This window comes from Xiphias gladius, chromosome 13 (assembly GCF_016859285.1).
Source record: "Xiphias gladius isolate SHS-SW01 ecotype Sanya breed wild chromosome 13, ASM1685928v1, whole genome shotgun sequence".
NCBI lineage: Eukaryota > Metazoa > Chordata > Actinopteri > Istiophoriformes > Xiphiidae > Xiphias > Xiphias gladius.
In genome coordinates, this window is record NC_053412.1 from 2035125 (window position 1) to 2055682 (window position 20558).

Sequence of the window (20558 nt, forward strand, 5' to 3'; positions counted from 1 at the left end):
GCAACACAACACAACACTTCAGAGCTGTACCCAAGTCAGACCCGCTCCACAAAACTGAGAGACATGACTAGCATTTGACTGAAAACTTGACTTGACTTGAGACTTGGGACCGGGGATGTTTAACTATAAGGGCTCAGCTTTCAAAAGACACGTAACAATACACAATCATCTCTTTGTCATTACAAACACTCTCTGCTCCGGTGTTGCCCTGAAATGCTGCTTTTTAAAATGTTTTATTTCCGTCATTTGGCATTAGCAGGTACGGGCTCGGTCACCTGCGAGTGCGAGTGACTGTCAAAACAACAGCAAGCAACAGACGGGGAGCAGGAGGCAGGAAAAGGAGAGCAAAATGTTGCAGAACACAGTTGAGAACAGCATCAAACCAGGTGTGGAGACTTCACGGCTCGTTGACGGGCTCTCCCGATGAGCGACAGGTGTTAAGGTGTGAACTAATGAGGGAGGAGGTCAAGGCTCACAACACACCTCCTTCAGAAATAAAGGCTGCAGCTCTGAGCTCCGACAGATAATGGTTATCCGTGGGTAAACCCCCCCCCCCTTTCCCCTGACACTTGGATGTCTGGAGGTGGTTGTTGCTTCAGCAGCGTCTCACTGAGAAGTCTGAAGGTCAGGCCCCATAAAACACTGCAGACATCAGAACTGATGGGTCCCACATTTGAAGCACCTTTCGTGGAAGCATCTGTCGGCAGAGCCTGGAGAGTTCAGATGTCCACAGCTCTACTGGACAGTGTCGCCGCCCCTGCCTCTGCTTCAGCTTGGTGAGATTTACAGCAAGATGATTTCAGGTTTTGCTGGTCAGTTTCTGCTATGAAATCCATTTCGGGTAGCGGTGTATGTTTTGAGTCCGCCACGGTGACTTTAGATTAGATCAGTCGATCGACAGAAAAATAACATCTTTTGATGAGCGATTAATTATTCAAGCCATTTATCAAGAAAACACGCCAAACGTTCCCTGATTTCAGCTTCGGCTTTGCTCCGTTTTTAAAAAAATCTGACTGTAGGTTGGCTGTTGCTGGGTTTTTGTGCTGTTGGCCGGATCACAACAACTACTACTACCACTATGTTTTTTAAATTTTGGTGTTGATTTGCGATGACAGGGCGGTGGTGTGACTTTGTACCGGGCAGGCAGCAGTGTTCAGGCGTTCACACGGATGTACGGTGGCCTCCGGCAGACTGGCCTGGAGGACTATACTGTTGTAAATGTATCCGATTCTTGTATCGAGGCACTTACGTTTATCGCATCTCTTCCCTCGCCAACCTGACGGACAATCACAAACATCTGGACCGACACACCTGCCGCCGTTCATACACATGGGCTCACAAACGCCTGGAGAGGGAGAACGGGAGAAATTACATAAAACCATAAAAGAACAGGTGAAGATTAAACCGACATGGCAAAGAGAATGGTCTCTATTCAGATGCAATGTGAATAATTTTAGGTGACACACTTTCAGTGTGTAAATTAAAATGGAGGAACCTGAGGACGATCAACAGATTGGAGGAGAGTCAAATGTAGGAATGGAAAATATTCAAGAGCAGAGACAAAAGAGAAGAAGAGAAGCAGGAATTAAATGAGGTGAGGGGAAAATGGTGCCAGACAAGAGAGAGAAACAATGAGGAGAGAAATGATGAGGTGCAAGATGGAGAAGAACAGACTTTTCTCGCAGCGTCTCCCGACGTATCCCTGCAGGCAGGAGCAGATGTTGTTCCTCATACAGACGCCACCATTTTTACAGGGAGGACTACAGAAGGCTGTGGGAGGACGAGCAAAACGAAACTTGTTAAAATACTGAAGAAGAAAAAAAGGATTTGGATTGACTCTGCGCAACCTCCAATTTAGCAAATGAATTTTGAAATACGGTTTTTAAGTGGCAGTTTGAATGTGAATGGCTGACTGAAGTCTGGAGGTTCAGATTTACCGTTCTGACACTGCGCTCCGTAGAAACCGTGAGGACACTCGCAGATGTTCGGCCGAACACAGGAACCTCCGTTCAGACAGACGGGGGTGCAGAGAGCTGGAGGAGGAGAGAGGCAGGAGCATCAGCACCGAGTGGTCAGTAAACGCACACACACACACACACACACACACATACACACATACACACACACACACAATACACACTCACCAGTTTCACAGGATGGTCCAGTCCAGCCTGGTGGACACATGCACTCATCTGGAGACACACATTGGCCTCCGTTGTGACAGTGGCGACTACACACCACTATAATAACCAGAAAAATAATATGTATCACACATGATAAGAATTTCTTTTTTTAAAAGGAAAATCAACTTAACGGGAAAAATTGGATCAAAAATAAAGTCTTCTATTCTTAAATGTGTAATTAAATTTTAGATAATGAGATAAAATACAAAGACACATAACATAAGTAATAATAAGTAAGATTTGTAAGTATCTAGAAACTACAACTCCCACAAACCTTAGCAATGGGCACAAAAAACAGCTCAAATTAATCCTGTCAACCATGCATCGTCTTTCTCTGGGTTCTAACTTTTGTCAGTGAGTAAATACGGAACAAGGAAATTTATAGTGGCTGTAAACTCACTGGTCTCACAACGGGGTCCAACAAACCCGTAAGGACAGGAACAAGTCTGCAGTCCCACACAGGAGCCTCCGTTTTCACACGGTAACCTGCACAGAGCTGCAGAGATTGATGATGGTCAATTTATAAGCCTACGTGCCCTTATAATTATTTAGTGTTATTGGTAAATACCCTTTTTGTTAATCCAGTTTTCTACCAGGACACATTTTTAAGAAAATTAATACAACTTTTAAAAAAGAATTTCTTCCCAAAGTGTATTTGTAATGTCACTGTAAGATGCAGATGTGTTTATGGGTGTATTTACTGATGGTTTATTAAAAAAAAACAAAAAAAAAAACAACTATTTGATATATAGTTGGTCGACTGGAAGAACTGGGAAACTCCTTACCTTCCTGACAAGTTTCTCCATGAAAACCTCTCGGACACTGACACACACGCGGAGCTATGCAAGCACCCCCGTTCATACACTCTGGATCACAGATTGCTCCAATAGAAAATATGGGAACACAAAAATTAACAAGGGAAGACCAGAAGCTAAATATCCAAAAGAAATCAATACATAGAGATTTCTTTGAAAATGTGAAAATGATAATACATATGAGCCGTTTACTGTATTTTTTTACCTGTCTGACAATCAAGTCCAGTGTAGCCTGGTTTGCAGCGGCACGTATTAGGCGCAGCACACGCCATGTTCCTACCACATGTGTGCCTGCAAACAGCTTAAAACGCAGACAGATGTTAAACATGCACACGTCTTATTAATAGATCCGTTTTAAGTTCTGCTTCTGACCTATTAACAATATACAAAGATCAGGGCGACGCTGGCAAGGAGGAATTTGACTGGTTGGCCAATCTATAATGGTGTCTTGATGTATTTTGTGTTAGAAAATGGAGAGTTTTTTTTCTTTCTTTCTAACAGGATCACACGGTAACTTCGCTCTCAGGAAAAAGAGAGCACTGGTATCAGATCCATACTTGGCACTGGAATCGGTATTTTAGAGAGAAAGTTTGAAGTTGTTTATTGCAGCGCTCTGAGACACTGGACCATAGCAAGTGCATGATCAACCTTGTTCGAGTTGCAGATATAAGAAGTTTGCTGAAGGTAACAAAAAATTCTGCGCATTTCTCGGGTAGTGAAGACATGGAGTTGTACCTCGACAGGCTCGTCCATCGCCAGTGTATCCTGTAGGACACCTCCCACACCTGAAGCCCCCATCCATGGCCGGTTCACACTGGACACCCGGAAAGCACGGCAGGTCGGCGCAGGTCGTCACATGTTTGTCGGCCGTCGCACCACTCCTAACCCCTGGCTGGACGGAGGCAGCCCTCTGTAGTGGGGAGCTGTGGACCGACTTGCCTGGAGTTGTGAAGGTCAACGCTGGCACCATCTGGGGCGCGTCCGGGTCTTCGGATCCAGGCTCAGCCTCGTCTCCATCTGCAGAGAACTCTGACTCGGACAGAGAGTAGGAGAGAGCGGTGAGGGCCGCCGTAAGTGGGAGGGCAGGTCTTGGAGGGGTCCAGGGTTTGGCCTGGGCGGATGCCAGGTGGTTGAGCTGAGGCTTGGTTGTCTGTTTGGGCTGAGTCACTTCACGAGACTGAGTGGAGAGGCGAGGAGCAGGAGGAGTTACCCTAAGAGGTGTGGCACCGGTCTGTGCTGCTTCAGACTGCTGGGAGACGATCATTGATAGAAGAAAAGAAGGTTATTGGATGCCAGTGTCCTCATACACATCTTCCTTATTTGAATCATGACTGCTCTCATGGCTTTCATCAAGAGGATGCACAGTGCAGAAAGGGTAAACTCACCTTGGGGACAGTCACACGGGGATCTGCAACCTCCCCGAGGGCAGTGATGGTAGTTCTCGCGTATTTCCTGACATCCGACCTAGGGTTGGCACTTTGGTGGCTGACGTGAGTGTTTGCAGTGACGTTGAGGGTGCTCACTGGTGTTTTTGTAACATCTCTGGTAGCACTGACCGCTTCCCTCCTCCCAGTTCCACCTCCCCTCCCTGATGCGGGAACCTGGCGTGGTGCATTGTCTTGGTTCGGTCTGGTGACGGACAAGGACAGGTGCCTGATGCCGTGTCTGGTGGGCAGGTTGGGCAGGTGGAGCTGCGAGACTTTGCTGCCACTTCCGTGTGGAGATCGGCTGGTCTTGCCTACTGTCTGCTGCTGGGGGAGGTGATTGGATGCTGGGGAGAGACGGGAGGTGGCATCAGTGCCTTTGGCAAAGTATCCCAAACAGTTGTCGCTGTATACTGAATATGTGCCGTGTGAGAACAGACAGTTCGATACATCAAGCTCCATGGTGAAGAAATTCTTTAAAGACAGTCAACTGTAATAACGGCAAAAGCTATGAAAATAAAATCCCAAGGCAAAAGCAGGAAAGAAGAGAAATCTGCTAAAATAATAGCTTGTTGCCGGAAAATAGTGTGCACACATTTCCCTCCTTGGATGAATAAAATGTTAAGAGGAAATTTTTACGGGCACCGATTTGAGTAGAACTGGTAGAACTCTTCAGAAAAGCAGAGTGATTTTGAGCGATTCATATCTTGTTTGTGGCTGACAGACTCATCTGCACAAACACTTTGCTCCACCTTGTGACTTTCCAGACAAACACGGTCGACAGTAAAGGGATTTAAGTTGGAATGAAACGGTCTCTTCTGAGCGTTTAGGACCAACCGCCCCCCTTGTGAAAAAATAACGTTACGCATTCCTCTGTCGAAGCTATGCGGCCTGTTGCTGACTTAAAAAGCAAAGTACCAAAGGTGGTTATTACATCCAGACAGTCTCTAAGCACTTACACTGATTTATCTGCTGCAATAAATGTAATTCATTCAAACTAAGAAAGCAAGGGTGTGTGTCATCAGGGAAACCAAAACAACTCAAAATAAAAGCAGTCCACAATGTATGGAGAGATTTCACATGACCTGCCTGATGTTTTCATTGAATTCAGGATATTTTTAAAATCCTTGAACAACAATGCAGAAGGTGTCCTCAGGTTGAAAACAAGAATGGGAAGAGGAAGAAAGGGTTTGATTTACAAAGTGCTGAATTTAGTCGTGTATGATATTCATGCAGGCATTCTCTTTATTCTGTCAGTGAAGATGTCACTTCTCCAAATAGTCGACTCATCAATGGATCATCAGCATGTTTCAGGCTTAGAAGAGCTTTAAAACAATGAAATGCAACTAATCTAGTTGACGGAGCTGCAGGTCCATTGGTTACAAAACTGAAAAATCAAATGTTACGAAAAGAATCCCTTACCAGCCTTTGCGTTCTTCATACAGACGCGTCCATTGCCGTAAAGGCCGGGCGGGCAGCGGCCGCAGACGTAGCCGACGTGTGGCGGCCTGCGGTTGATGCATTGAACCCCAGGGAAGCAGGGCCTGCTGGCACATGTAGCCGACACGTTGGCGGCCGGAAACTGAACCGATCCTGGGAGACACAAACTGTGGTCATTGCTCTGTTTGACCTGAATCATCATCATCATCATAGCAGTCGGATGAGGACTGGGGCCTTCAAAGTGCCTGTTAGCCATGCACTGACGTCCAGATCCGCATAGGGTGTGTTTTTGTTCTCCTTTTATTTTCCCCTGAAAATACCCTTAAGTGGGCTTATTAGAGCGCACTATGACTCTAAATATTTCTGTATTTTAAAAAAAAAAAAAAAATAAAAATACAGCTGGTAGAGATTGCTGGAAACGTTGGGCTTACCTGAAGCTGGTCTGCCATTTCCTGATGGTTGGGCTACAGTGGATGTCTTGACAATGGTGTTGCTGATTTTGGGCTGATCAGACTTGCCTTGGTCCCATGTAATTCCCGAGTTGTTCTTAATAGTGTCTGTGTTAATCCTGGATGGGTTGAGGTTAATTCCTTGGGTTTTTATCAAAGCATCTATCTTTGTTTGGGGGACGCGTGATGTAACTGCTGTGTTGCTCTTGTTGGTTTCCGACTTAGTGAGGGCTGGATTCGGGCTAATCCCTGTAGTCTTTCTCCATGTGGTGGCCTTGGCTTGTGATGGGCCTGGGTCAGTTCTTGGAACTGTCTTCCCTGCCTCAGCCCTCGTCTGTGGGGAGCTACTATTTGAGGTCTTGCGGAAAGTGTCTGTCTTTATTTTGGGGGGTTGCAGAAGAACATCTGGTATCTTGTAGGCAATCGTACGAGGAGTAGATGTGGGAGTGATGGTGGCTGGCTTGATGACTGCTGTAGGCAGAAAGGCACAGATTATACTTTGATTTGCCATGTATTGCCCTTTTTATCAGATGCTCTTATCTGGAATTACTTCCTATTCAATTTCAAGATCACCCACATTGCAATGAACCAATAATAGGTGGTGAGGTGAAGGACTGAACATTATACCATAGATGGAATACGTGGAGGCAGCAGTCAGTACGATGGTACAGTAAAGGAAGAGGGGGCGGGAAAAAAACCTGGAAGGGTCGAAAATGTTGGTTTTAATAAGACGCCCAGCCAGAGCTGAGACTTTGGAACGAGTTTGTGTAAAGATCTCAACGAGGCGTGATCACCACTCGCAGACTATCAACACATTTACAAACCAAGCGTAGCAGGTCAAACAAACCTGACTCAGATTTAAGCAAGAAAAGTTTGGCTGTGCTAATGCAAGATAAATCAAATACAACCAGGGCAGATTACATCATCATGAAACACTTGAGTCTTCTCGTCTGATCACACCTTTTGGTTTTTGATTTACGGAGCCCAGTTAAGGTTTTCTCTTCTTTCTGTTGCTGTTTCTTTGAGAGACACACACAGACTGAGACAGCAACTTGTCTCTCAAACTTGTCTTGCTCCCTCTGGGCCTTGTCTTAACTTGGAATTTGAATTTATTTCGACTTGACTCGTTTATTTCGACTTGACTCGTGTGCTTTTGACTGCAGCCCTGATCTCAACAGAAGACGGCAGCAAAAAAAGAGAGGAACATTCATCACAGCTCGCTTTGCATCCATGACATTTAAGATTTAGGAACTTCATGGTGTGAACCCCCCCCCAATGCAGCTCCCGATGGCCCCTGACACACAAAGTTGTGTGTGCTTTTGCACTGAACTGAATAAGGAGGTGAAATAGGTTGAACCAAAGTCCCTTGGCTCAAGAAGATAAGAGGACTGAAGAGTTAAGCAGTAAAACAAAGGGAATGAGGAAATCCAAGGATCTGTCCACGTTACTCTACTTTTACAAAGTTCCATAAAAGTGACAATGTGTTACTGACAGTGATTTATGCTGTGTGTTCTGCTCTGGGCCAATTTTTCCATTAGGGGCAATAATGTCTTGCAGTGTACAACTTGGTTTGATTTTTATTTTTTTTTACCCTGCTTGGGTGCCAGGTTTAGACGTCCTTTTCATTACTCAAAGGACAACAATGCAATTGCAAGAAAGCCACAAATCAGCACACATCTAAATATTCAACACTGAAGATGATGTGCAAATGCTGTTCAGCGCTTCTTCGTTTTTAAAGTCATGTATTACAAACTGTAAATACACCTTTTTGGCGCCAATGTGCTCAACACAGCGTGATTTATCTAAAATGAGTCAACATTTTCACGGTTTCTCATAATGTTAAAACGCATTCTGCATTGATCCTAGCAGGCAACTCAAAAGCAAATGTAAGTTGCAGACACGAACACCTTGAGCTACCTTGAGTGCAACGCCGCTTTGTGACGTGTTTACTGTGTGAATTCACATACATGCATGTACACAAACATGACTGAGTGAGTGATTAAGCTCATCTGGAGAAAAAAAGGGAGGAAAAAACAAACTTCCCCCACAGCGTCGGTGTCTTAAACGCATTAGCTCTGGTTAGCAGTCGCTGCGACGCAAACTGAGCACATGGAGGGAGGCAGCGGTATCGGGAGCCATTAGCCATCTGGTTCCCATTCACCACTGTGTCCCCGCTGAGTGTTTGTCGGAGTAGCACGGCTGCAATGAACAAATTCGCCTTCACATTTAGGGCAATTAGCTAATGCTCTTATCCATAGCAATTTACTTTAATACAACAACAGAATAAGCTACTGTTTTTTTGGGGGGTTTTTTTTGGGGTTACTTGAAAATAATCACAAAGAAAGTTGGAACCAACATCACAGCTTCCAACAGTTGATTTTACATGACAAAGAATAGTTGGGAAATTTAAAAAAATAGAAAAGTCTATAGATATTTTTTCTTTTTATTATGCGAGATCCTTAGAACTGCACAATTTCAAAGTACAGCAGTATCTGATAAACTCATGTTTGCCTGCTAATGGGATCTAGGTTTGGGGTTAGGACCAGTGTCACCCTGTATAAGGGTCTTGTATTCATATAGTACGTAAGCACTGAAGTTATTTCATCATTAGATCCGTCTTGAATTCTTTTCGTAAAAGAACAAAATGACGAGTAATGCATTTTTTAAAATTCTTTTTTTTGTTTTTTGTTTTTTTTAATGTTTTAGCCCTCTTTCAATAAGTGACATTATCAATAGCTCTGAATAATAATTGACTTAATTTATTGCACTAAGAATACTGTTCATTGAAAACTGACAACTGATACTTGGCATCTGGAATCAGACGGACCTCCTTTTTTTAAATTAATTTTACCATTCTGTTCTATTTTCATCTTCTCAGCAAGCTCAAGAGAGTAAATGTTCTCATTTTACTCTCAGGATGTAATGATCAGACTTTGCTTTCTTGTCTCTGGCCATCAGATCTCACCACTGGACACCAGATCTGGCAAACCTGCGACTGAATACCCTTCGTGAATGAAAAGAGCAGGTGCATTATATGCCGAGGGAGCAGGTGGGTTACTCAGTTTCCTGCTCAACGACAAGATGTACTTTGATAATGCACACAACTGCTGACTCCATCTTGGCGGAATCGTCAGAGCAGCTGTCCTGGTATAAGACACCTTTAAACGTGTACAGTATGCCCACACTTACCCGTACATTTCGTCCCATTTCCCAGCATGCCTTTGGGGCAGGGGCCGCAGCCATAGGACCCAAAGTTATTGAAGCACTGGACTCCCGGGAAACAGGGCTTTCTCTCACACTCGTTGATATCTTCCAGGCATGTCTTACCTGTCAAAAAACATGCACACAGGAAATAACTGGGATTGATTATCTGCAGCTGCAAAGTAAAAGGAACCTGCTTTTTATTTTAATTTTTTTAATTTTTTATTATTTTTTAGGATTCCAAAAATGTTTTTTCTGTTTCCATGCATTAGGGCACCGATAAATATAAAGGACAGTCATCCAGTCTGACCTCTCAACCCTGCAGGACACTCGCATCTGTGCCCGCTGACTGTGTTGATGCACTTGCCGGCCGTGCACGGAGCCGACAAGCATTCGTCTATGTCCTCGTCGCAGAGCTCACCCTGCTGACCCCCGGGACACACACACAGGTATTTCCCACTGCCGGCAGGGAAGTGGACGTCTGTCACGCAGGTGCCTCCATTTTGACAGCCGCACGGCACCACATCAACCTGTGGTATAGACGGGAAAAGGGACACCGTTGAAGTGGAGCCTGTTTTCTATTGCTATAGGTATAATATTTAATAATCACTGTATCATCTTTAAATTAACAGGGATACCTTGATTTAATTACTAAGCACCTGCTGGAGAAAGCCTCCCACTTTTCTAGCTGAACTGAGAGTGTTAATGTCCCTTGAAGTTAAGACCACATTTCCCACAAATCCCGTCGCGTCATGCATCATTCCCACTGACCGTCATGACGGCGGAGAGGAAGCGTGGTGGTCAGGTAAAGAGGGAAAAAAAACAAAACTCTGCAGTTACAGTTTTCCTGCCGTTGACTAAGTTACAGTGCGATGAGATGAAGACACTCAGCTGTAGAATTGTATTAGTAGCCTATAGTGTTGACAGTAGTTCTACAAGGCTCATAACAGTACATGGACTGCAGTTATCCAACAGATGATCAGCTGTTCATCATCTTTTCATACTCTCTTTTTATATACCTTTCTTTCTTTCTTTCTTTCTGTCTCTTCTTTCTTTCTTTCTGTCTTTTTTCTTCTCTTCTTTCTGTCTTCGTTTCTGTCTTTCTCGTTCTTTCTTCCTCCTCTCTCCCCCAACTCTACCTCCACAGTGAAGGTGCTCTGCGCGTTGCACTCGTCAGACAGCGTGAATCGGAATGAGCGGCTCGAATGACGCCCCCCCTCCTCCAGAAGCACCGGGACCCTCCAGATAAGGAGGCCAGCTGGGGAGAGAACAGCCCCCTTTGGACCCTCCTCCAGTTGGAAGAGGAGCGCCGAGCCCTCGGGGTCCGATGCCGCGAACTGGAAGACAAAGTTCTCCCCGGCAAAAGTTCGCAGGTTGCTGTGAGGTCGGTGGAACGCCGGTGGCTCGTTGACTGCCAGTGGAGGGAAAAAGTGGAGAAACAGGCTAAAAGTGAAGTGCTGAAATACATTTATGATGCAATTTGTGATTAAATGAAATTCAAAAACTTCAAGTCTTTGTGTTTCGATGACAGAACTTGCTTCCTGTCCTGAAATAAACCCTTCAGAAGTGAGTTTGGTTTGGCTAAAGCATTTCTCCAGGCTGTTCCTGGAAGAATCATTGTAAACACACATGTCCGTCCATCTTCTCTTTCCAGCCGGGGCTCTCAACAGCCATTTCAACAAGATCATGTAGCGTCCCCCAACCACTCGGATCCCGCTCTTGCCACAGATGTTCAACAGGAAGAAAGTGATGATAATCCCAGGAAAGATCTGCTCAGCATGATGGTCTTGTGTTAAGAAATCAGCAGGAGAACACTTGCTGATTAATAAGATTATTACCGTTTCTGAATTCCAAAACTAACTGCTGAGAAATAAGCAAAAAGTCTGGCAATGCGGTGAGATAATTACTCTTGCATCCAACATAAATCAACTTGTCTCTTTTCTTGATACTGTCACTTTCATCTGCCTTATTTTGTCTCGGAAAAACAAACAGTCCAACTGCACAGGGTGAAGAGGAATTATCTCATTGCTTGAGACATTACCATTCAAAGAAAATTCAGGCTTTTAAGGCCTGACGTGAGACTGACTGACGTTTTAAGGCGGCCGTTCATTGCAGTGCACAGCCACAGTGTACGGCTGACGTGATTTGTCGGGTGTGAGGAAGGGTAATTGTGAGTCTATGTTGTCGTGGAAATCAACCATGTGAGTTTTTTAAACCCCCTCTTCTCCCCTCCCCCCTCTCCCAGTGTGGTTAAGCGACAGGTCAGGGCATGCTGGGAAACTTCAACCTCCGCTCCTTTGATCCGCTAATCGGGACAAACGGGACCACAGTTGGACAGCTTCCACAGTGACAGACTACCATGACGGCCACTTCGCAGTAAGATAAATGCTGGTTTTTCCCTGTTTTTAGTCACCATTAGTGGGCAATTGCAACATCTTAGTCAAATTGCAACACACAGAAAATGATTGTTGAATCATAGAAATATTGTTGCACCATCCTTTACAAAATCAGTGAGTGCACTGGTTCGAAGTCATTGGCGCCGATCTGCTGCTGTTCAGTTCAAGGCTCAGTGTAGGCTTGTCAGGTTCTTCCACACCAAGTGGGGAAAACCATTTCTTAATGGACCCGACTTTTTTGTCATGCCCTTCCCAAACTGTTGCGAAAAACTTTGAAGAACACGGTTGTCTAAAATATTACTGTATGCTGTAGCATTAAGATTTACCCTCTTTAAAACCAAGGGGCCTAGCGCAAACCATGAAAAACAGCTCCCCGCCAAAAGTAAACAAAAGGCGTACAGGACACCTCTGTCCACATATTTTTGACCGTATACTGTCCGGAAAAATTATCATCCATTTTTTTGGTGACATGTATGACTCAAATGTCGACCACGCGGACTCAACCACCAAGTTTATCAATGGTAACTTTGATGGTGATGAAAAGGTTGAGATACACAGTAACTTGTTTTGTACCTTGGTTCACAGACCAGGTGAATTTGGAAGTGTCGGGGTCACAGAGGAGGCAAGGGCTGCTGGGATTGGAGTCTCCCTCTGCAAAGCACATCCCATCGATGTTACATGTCTGCTCCTGGCCAACGGAAACGGAGTAAAACAGAAAGAGGTTAGTTTTATGTACCCATATTTACAATGTTGTCTTTAAATGTTGACATAGCAAAGATTAGAAACATTATAAAACAGTTTTTTCAAGCTGTTTGTTTTCCTTTTTTGTGCTTTTCTCTTTCAGGTAAGGAACAGGAAATCAGCTCCGAACACACATAATCTGCTACATCTCTACTTGAATTAATTCAATTTGGTTCAGCTATGGCAAGCACATGCAAATGTCTTGGCATCTGTAGTGTGTGTGTGTGTGTGTGTGTGTGTGTGTGTGTGTGTGTGTGTGTGTGTGTGTCCCTCCGGGTTGTTGGTAAAACTACGTGTTTTTCTGTCTGCACTCTCATTAAAAAGTAGTTCAGTAACAACAGGACCCCTTTTGGGTATTTTTTTTTTTAATTTTTAATTTATGAATGTAAAGTTTTCAGTCAGCTGCTGCATTTTGGGAGGATGGGAAATCACTCCGTCTCTGGTTTACTCATTCAGCCAGTTACAAGTTGTTCAGAGCACACATTCTGCAGCCAAACGGGCGTAAAACGTCTCCTAAATCTGTTTCCTGGAGTCAAATAAACAAACACTGGAGAGTCCACGATTTGTTTACTAGTGACCTGTTGCGGTCATATGAATGATGACGACTAGCTTTTTAAAAAGCAAGAAGTTGGGTTGTTGAAAGGTCACACGAGGTGTCCGACTTAGCAACAGTGTTTTGTGTGTTTTTAACCATGAGGATGTTTATTTCCTTGCTTCAACCAAACACTTTTAGTTGCCTAAACTTGAAAAAGCTGCTGCAATTGATATTGTTATTCATGGTTTTGTGTTTGAGGGTATTTATACATATCTTTGACTTGCTATTAGGATGGGAGCACTTAAATTCCTGATTTAAGTGTTTTTTATGGATCAATTTGGTCGAGCACATCCTGGAAAACAATACATTCTGCGCCTATGACTTTGAACCTTTAATAATGATGAAGACGACAGGGCCAAAACATACTGTACATTTTCCATGCAGTTGTGAAGCCTTTAACAGAAATTCTTTATCCTCGTTTCATTCATCTACTTGAATTTTCATAATCATGCTGTCGTCAAAGGGTTTGTTTACTGAAAGTGGTGGCGTGGTGTCTTCGAACTGGCCTAGAAAAAACTCGGCGTGTTGGAAATAATCCGTTTTCAGTTCAGTTGAGGAGAAGATAAACACCGTTCACTTTTGTATGTGAGTTACCTTTAACTTACAGAGTCCTGAGCGCGATGCCTCGCAGACCTGGCAAACGCCATCGTAGATCGTCAGCACCTTGGCTTGGCTGTACTGGGAGCCATCGTTGGTCACCTGACAGAAAAGAGAGGCGATAGTGTAGAAGTCCTCTCATAAGACATAGACCGACAAACAGCACTTAGGTTAATTGGTTAACATGAGAAGCAGCATTACCTTAATCTCCCAGCGTGCATATGGTTTGTCATCCATCATGAAATCTTCTGTATTGACGGCAGCGTTGCTCAAAGAAGGGACTGCACAGTCTAAAGCTTTGGAGCTGAGGAAGGTGGCTTTTGTTCTCTGTTTTTCCCCTGGAACCCAAACCCCATTCATGTACTGTGGAGTCGATTTAGAGGAAATATATATTTTTAAAAAAACAAAACAAAACAAAACACTTTCATCTTGAATGTTCTTGCCTGGCATTTGACCTTGCCTTTCCTAACCTTCAGTCTGGTGGCATGACAGCTGAGGTCAGGAGTGTTGATAAAGCCGAGGCCAAAGACTCGAACGTTGCGACAATCAAGGGCTCGGATGTCACACAGTCCACTGTTCTCCAAATCTGTTAACTCTACTGGCTGGCCTATGAGAGGAGACATTATTGTTTGCTTATGAGTAAATTACAAGTCAATCAAAAGAGGGAATATTAGTTATTGCAGCGATCAGAAACCAAACCCCTCTTAGACATGAAGCTCACCGGAGAAATGCTTATATACTCACTGATGGCCAGGCTGCAGTCATAGAAGCTATGGCTGGGGTAGCACTGGCAGCCCCATTCGGTACACTCTCCATTTCCACTGCAGAAGTTGGGGCAGCGCAGTGCAGTCACCACTTCCCCGGATGCTCCCGGAGGACCTGCCACCTCCAGAGCTCTCTGGGTCCGGTTTTCCAGCAACCTTCTCTCACACTCATTCTCCAGGTACGGGAGCAGTGCCTCCTCCCAGCCCAAATCGTCTTTGAGCTGCAAGTCCAGGATGCAGAGATCCACTGCTTCGTCCAGGCGGCGTCCCAGAAGCCCCCCGCACACTGCACCCACAGTAGAATTGGCCAAAGCCATCTGGCACACCTCCAAGGCTTTGGCCGAGGTTAGACCGCTTGGCGTGGGCCACCGGGGTTGCACCTCCGGTCGGGCTTCTGCCAGGTGATCCTCGGGGAAAAAGTAAGCGAAATTCTCCAGATCAGCCTGACTGAGGCTTTGAGCAGCAAAGACGGGCTGTAATTCAAATGACGCCTGTCTCCTCTGCCTGTCTACGGAAAGCAGATGATCCTCCCTGAACTCACCGTCCAGTTCAAGATCACTGTCACTGTTCTGATTGTCCTCACGGTGAAACCGAAGGCCCCTCCTCTCCAGAGAATAACTGTTAAAGGCAGACATATCAAGGATGCTTTCCTCTCTTTCTGGGCTCTTGATGTATTCGACTGTTGTGTCCATAGAGGGGAACACTGATGTGTAATCCACATTATCGTAAGATATGCAGTTGGAGTGAGCGGAAGGATTGTACAGGTTCCGCATCCCTCTGCCAGCATGATGAGAAGTGCTGTATCCTCTCTGGCACTGACAGAAAGGCCTCCTGACCTCCTGTGTCATCCCAGGAGGTGTCTTATCAAATAAACTCTCACCTGGAGCTATCCTAGCACACGCACAAAGGGAAAATCCACAGAAACAAATTTATTTGTGCAGACTTTCAAGAAGCTACCATTTCAGCCAAATGAGGTCCTAAGAAAGCTAGGTTAAAGTTAAACAAACATGTTCCTTTTTAATTTCCCTAACTGCTGTCACAGACTGACCTCCAGTCCTCTATGAAGCGATGCACGTCATCTGGGCCATAGGCACCACCATCAGAGGTTTGGAAATCATTGTTGCTATTGCGGTCGAAGGTGCCACAGAGACCTTTAGTGTTGCTGTAGTCGACGCTGGGTGCCCGGACGGACAAGCTCATTCCCCAATCGCCCACATCGGCCCTAACAAAGGCCCCGGAGGGAAAGATCAACTACAAGAGGAGAGTCACACCCAGCAGCTAATTAACAAAATCTCTTAACATAAATGCAGCAAAAGTAATTTTTAAAATTTACAACCGGAAAGAGCTGCGCACTCTTGATCAAACTAAGATGGATATGCTATGGTTCAAGCATAAAAGTATCCAATGATGTTTCCTGCGAGGCAAACGGCGTATAATGGCGCTCAGAAAAAATCTGCACCGGTGTCAAAATGTTCGGATACCTACGGTGACCTTCTTCCCCTGGTGGGACTCCAGCACTCTGACGCGACTGCCCTCTGCATCACCAAGGTTCTTCAGGGTAAGTCGCGGCCTGGTTTCCTGCGGCTGCCCATTGCACATGTCAAAGACGGCAACATCATTCCCCTCTCGCACTGCGACGCCACAGTTGCACGCGACAGCGTAGTGTCGGCTGCCGCAGTCCCACTGGCGAGAATGGACTTCGAACTCCCTGGCGAGGCTCCGGTAGAGGACAAACGTGCCCGTCTGGTGGTTTTCATAACGCCTGCACATAGCAGATTTAAAGAAGGACATACGGTTTGTCAGTATCTAAGTTAATCTATCGTTTTAACATTCAAAACTGAAACCCAACTAATTAAATATGAGTAGAACTACTCTTTATCATAAGAAAACATTATGATTCAAATATGACAACTGCTAACAACCAATAAGGACGGAATTTACCTGCCGTCCAGCGTAATGACATGTGGGTCAGTCAAAGAATAGCAGATGGAAGTAGGAACGTCCTGGACCGTGATCTGTGGGCAGAGGTCAGGAGAACAAAGGTTAGAGGGGGGGATCCCGGGGGTCCCACCCTCTGACCCACTGACCTGGGGCTTTGATGTTTTCACTAAAAACAGATGGGAAACTCCTCTGCAGACCTCTCAGAGACACAATGTCTGGAGGGCTGACATCGTGTCTCACACAATGTAACAGCTTGTGTGGACGCAACTAATGACTTCTTGGAGCAGCGCTCCTCAAACATCAAACCCCCCCACCAATTTCATAAAGTACTGTATAACTGCGTGTATATGTACACAGTATGGCAGAGAAACCTGTAATTAGAACAGTCTTTCTAATATTCTCTTATTTAGATTTATATCCCTCTGCTGCTGTTCTTCATTTAGTTTTGGACCCTCGTGCCCTCTTAAGAAAATTAGGATTCTCCTCCAGGACCCCTGGAATCCCCAAGTGCCACTAGAACCTCCTCAAAGACCCCTTGGGCATCCTCAAGGAGTCCAGGAACCCCTGTAAGCACCGTGTCCTATGCAGTTTGCGTAACACAGGACCCCAACATCAGGAATACATGCAATAAAATTGTGGGCATTTTATTCCTATGCAACTTTGACGCCTGACTTCCAGAACCACTGGACGCCGACTGTAGGCTCCAACCTTTTCATTAACCCCTGGAAAACAAGGATCCCCAAGGATCTTTTTAATCCTTTTAAGGGCCACAATTACAATTTGTATGTCTCCAAATACATGGAGACTTAGCATATCAAAGCTGTGTAGTCTATGCAATGTAATGACTTTGAGTCAAATTTCACGATGAATGTGATCTAGACGAGAATGAAATAATCTGTCGCTCCAAGCAGGCTTTTGGTATTCACACTAACGAGAAAACATCAGGGTTGTGTAGGTTTTTTCCTTGAACATCCCGGGAGTTTCACTTCAACTCACTTTAAGGGACGTAGGGCTGTAGTTCCTCCAGAGTCGTGGTGCGCTGGGTCCGGGCAGAACAGTGATCAGGCTCAGACGGTTCCCGTCGCGCGTGAAGTCGGTGACAGCGGTGACAAAAAATGTCGCCTGACCGCAGCTGCCATCGCTGCAGGTTTCAGGCTGGAGCTCCACCTGGCAGACGGACAACGCCACATTTGAGGCCTCGTGTCCGAGACCATCTGTGAACGTCAACACAGCGGTAGGTTAGTGTTAAAGGACGGCGCGCAGCTGCCTGCAGAAACTGTAATAAAGTCTCCCTGAAATGGCTTTGATGTGATGATGTACAGGACAAGTTGGAGCACAGCAGCAGAAAATCCCAAGCAGGAAAGAGGAAATTTTATGTCAACAGCAGCAGGGAAGAAGATTCAGGATGGTAACTTGACCCTCTAATCATCCGTAATAACCTAACAAGCTGTTTTCAGGGCATTTTTGTTTTTACTAAAAGAATGAGGAGCCGGGACCTCGCTCCGTGTCCAAAATTTATGTTTGGGTTCACCTGCTGTATGCTGGCAATCAAAAAAAAATTAAAACAAAACAGGCCGCCAATTAGGAGAGATTGTGTTGCTTTGATTTCATTCACTGAGACATTCAAGGTTGTGGTGTAAACAAGCTCATGAAGAGATTTCTACGTGAAATTGGCCTATTCATCACCAGCTGGAGTCTTTTCTGATGCCATTGAAGTTGCCAGTGAGGATGCTTACATCTTTCAGGGATGACAACATAATAACACATCGTTTTAAACCATCTTATATGCATTAATCAGAAGCTAGGGTCTCAGTTTTCTAATTTCAGTCCCTCTAATTTGTGTTTTGGTCACAAATTTGAAAATAATTGTCAAATTAAGGGGATATTAAGGCTTAAGGAAGGGTATGTTTGGTCAGCTGTAGCGGTTGCTGCCGGCATATCCCATCCTGTTCCATCTCATTGTCAAAATTAGGATCTCCACAAATTAACAAGATACTCAAACGGTAAGCTTCATTATGTCCACGCGGTTAACGACGACGCAGGCAATGTTTTCTGTTTTCCTGTAGGTCTGACCTGGGTCGTGGACGCTCAGAGCCAACGGGACTCCACACTGGTGACCGTGCTCGGGGGTGTAGCAAGGGATGGGCACCGTGCTGTGGAGCGTCACCTCGTGCTCCTTGCTGTTCTCTGCTACGTGGAGCGAGTCTGGAGAAAACTGAGGAGCGAGGGAAGGAGAGACGAGCCTCTGGTGAGTTTGGCTGGGCACGTTTCAGCTCTGCAAGGTTGACTTTTTTCTCAGTCTGCCAGTGTATAAAGGGATGATACTGCTTATCCTGGTGTAGACCGGAATTAAAATGTAACACGGGATTGTTTACCTTCAGTCCAGCATAGAAACTCTCACTTTCTTTTGGAGTAGATCTGGTGGCGCTGGAGTTGGCTCTGACAGTCGACACACTGCAGGAGAACTGCAGAACAAAAAAGAAATGATAAAGGTATAATTGAGTGACTGATGCTTCAAAAAACTAACCTGTCGGACGTAGACTAACTCTGGTTGCATTTTTAAACGTTTAAACAACATGATTTTAAAGCTCAGGCTAACAATTAAATATAAAACCAACTGAAACTTCTTCTGATAAATGGCACAATGTGTTAATTTTCAGATTTGGCATTAAAGAGCAGGACTATTTTGTGTATTTGTGGAACAAAATAATTTTTAAACTCTCCAGAAAATGAAATTGCTTTGATCATATTTCCGAGTGAACCGGCGTTTTAAATTCCCACGGTGTGTGATTGTTACTCGTGAAAAAGACTAGCAATCTACGACTGACACTGTATTTGTGATTTATCAAAACATTTCCCCGTGTAGCCCACGGCGCATCCCTCCTCTGATCAGCGGCTCTAAGAGCACTAACAGAAAACTCACTCTCGGGCTTAAAAAAAAAAAATGAAGACGACCTTTGACCCAACTCAGCCGAAGTATCGACACGTGTTAAGGACAGGCCCTTTGAGCGAGCCCAGTCCCCTACAACACGTTCCAGACACAACTAATATAAGCCTGGTGTCCAATCGTGGCAGCACAATGATCCACAGCTGTACGGGGCCGAATAGCGAAAGTGACATCACTTCAGTTTCAAATCGCCACACGCCGAAAATCTCATAACTTAGGGGCTTCCTGGCCACAAATAATTTCTCCAGGAAATGAGAGCCGTCGGCAGCCTCCGTGTTGCGGCTGTGCGGGAAACGAGGCTGTGCGGCAGACTGTTGATATGCTGGGAAGAAGCCGTCTTTGCTTCAGGTTAACTTCAGGCGGGAGAAGGCCACTGTGTCAGCAGACCAATCCGTGGACGCTCCACAAGCACATTGCCGCCGCTCAACTTGCTGCTGTCATTTTGCATCAAATGTCAGATTTTTGTTATTTCATCAGTTTTCTTCCCGGTTTCCCTGCCGCTCGGATTTTATGAGCAAAAACTCTGCACAACCAACTCTTTTGCTTATCTGTCATATATTAAGTTTTCATCAGGGTCAGCGTGTTTTGTCCCAAGAGTTCCCGCTCCAGTCCAAGCTGCATCTGAGTTCTGATGTAATCTTGAGGGGCAGTTCCTCTCCAAGCCAAGAAACAGGCTGATGGACCTGACACAACAAGTCGACCTCAAACATCAAGTGCTGACAAAAGCTGACTGATCAAATGCTTTGTATCACCCCAGGGCTTCTGGTTAAAGACTACAGCAGATGGACGTACGAGTGCCAAAGCGTCGTCGAGCAAGAGCAGCCAATCTTACTGTCAGTAAGTGCCGGGTTGTCAGTGTAAACAGTGTCAAACGTCACAAGAAACAACTTCATTGTACGTGTGTGCATCTGTCCGTGAAAAAATAACTTCCCTAGAATTTATCGTGAATATTTGAACGGAGAGGTTTAAATGGGAAGCATGTGGAGCGAGGCTTTTTCAGCCTGCAACTGATTTAACTTCCCCACCCTTCTCTTGCCTCTTCCTAACGGGACATGACACGCGTTG

At 45.1% G+C, this 20558-nt stretch overlaps 1 protein-coding gene and 1 long non-coding RNA gene across 14 annotated transcripts in view; one reads left to right on the top strand and one right to left on the bottom strand.

Annotated features, from left to right (window-relative positions):
* Positions 1-20558, bottom strand: part of si:ch211-246m6.5 (von Willebrand factor D and EGF domain-containing protein) — a 30458-nt gene that overhangs the window by 2497 nt on the left and 7403 nt on the right. For 2 of the 4 annotated variants that reach the window (XM_040142596.1, XM_040142593.1), the window contains 25 exons: positions 18922-19011; positions 18620-18761; positions 17543-17760; positions 16547-16620; positions 16091-16367; positions 15654-15856; positions 14586-15496; positions 14312-14448; positions 14043-14204; positions 13839-13943; positions 12482-12596; positions 10652-10923; positions 9823-10042; positions 9501-9638; positions 6294-6782; positions 5845-6015; positions 4384-4769; positions 3734-4247; positions 3204-3299; positions 2969-3064; positions 2584-2679; positions 2145-2240; positions 1938-2033; positions 1675-1770; positions 1250-1345 (listed from right to left, as the gene is read on the bottom strand). In XM_040142596.1, coding sequence (XP_039998530.1) covers positions 1250-1345; positions 1675-1770; positions 1938-2033; positions 2145-2240; positions 2584-2679; positions 2969-3064; positions 3204-3299; positions 3734-4247; positions 4384-4769; positions 5845-6015; positions 6294-6782; positions 9501-9638; positions 9823-10042; positions 10652-10923; positions 12482-12596; positions 13839-13943; positions 14043-14204; positions 14312-14448; positions 14586-15496; positions 15654-15856; positions 16091-16367; positions 16547-16620; positions 17543-17760; positions 18620-18761; positions 18922-19011 — 5296 coding nt within the window. The remainder of the gene's footprint in view (positions 1-1249; positions 1346-1674; positions 1771-1937; positions 2034-2144; positions 2241-2583; positions 2680-2968; positions 3065-3203; positions 3300-3733; positions 4248-4383; positions 4770-5844; positions 6016-6293; positions 6783-9500; positions 9639-9822; positions 10043-10651; positions 10924-12481; positions 12597-13838; positions 13944-14042; positions 14205-14311; positions 14449-14585; positions 15497-15653; positions 15857-16090; positions 16368-16546; positions 16621-17542; positions 17761-18619; positions 18762-18921; positions 19012-20558) is intronic. The other 2 variants (XM_040142594.1, XM_040142595.1) reach the window with 2 other exon arrangements.
* Positions 342-20324, top strand: LOC120798353. 10 transcript variants are annotated; one of them, XR_005708689.1, is made up of 8 exons: positions 344-776; positions 1961-2071; positions 9270-9360; positions 9785-10102; positions 10660-10961; positions 12494-12629; positions 18613-18794; positions 20251-20324. It is a non-coding gene; the product is annotated as an uncharacterized LOC120798353 (long non-coding RNA). The 10 variants fall into 10 exon arrangements; XR_005708687.1 differs by lacking the exons at positions 12494-12629; positions 18613-18794; positions 20251-20324 and adding exons at positions 11044-11406; positions 11758-11881 and having other exon boundaries at positions 342-776; XR_005708694.1 differs by lacking the exons at positions 12494-12629; positions 18613-18794; positions 20251-20324 and adding exons at positions 9526-9694; positions 11044-11881 and having other exon boundaries at positions 345-776; positions 9838-10102.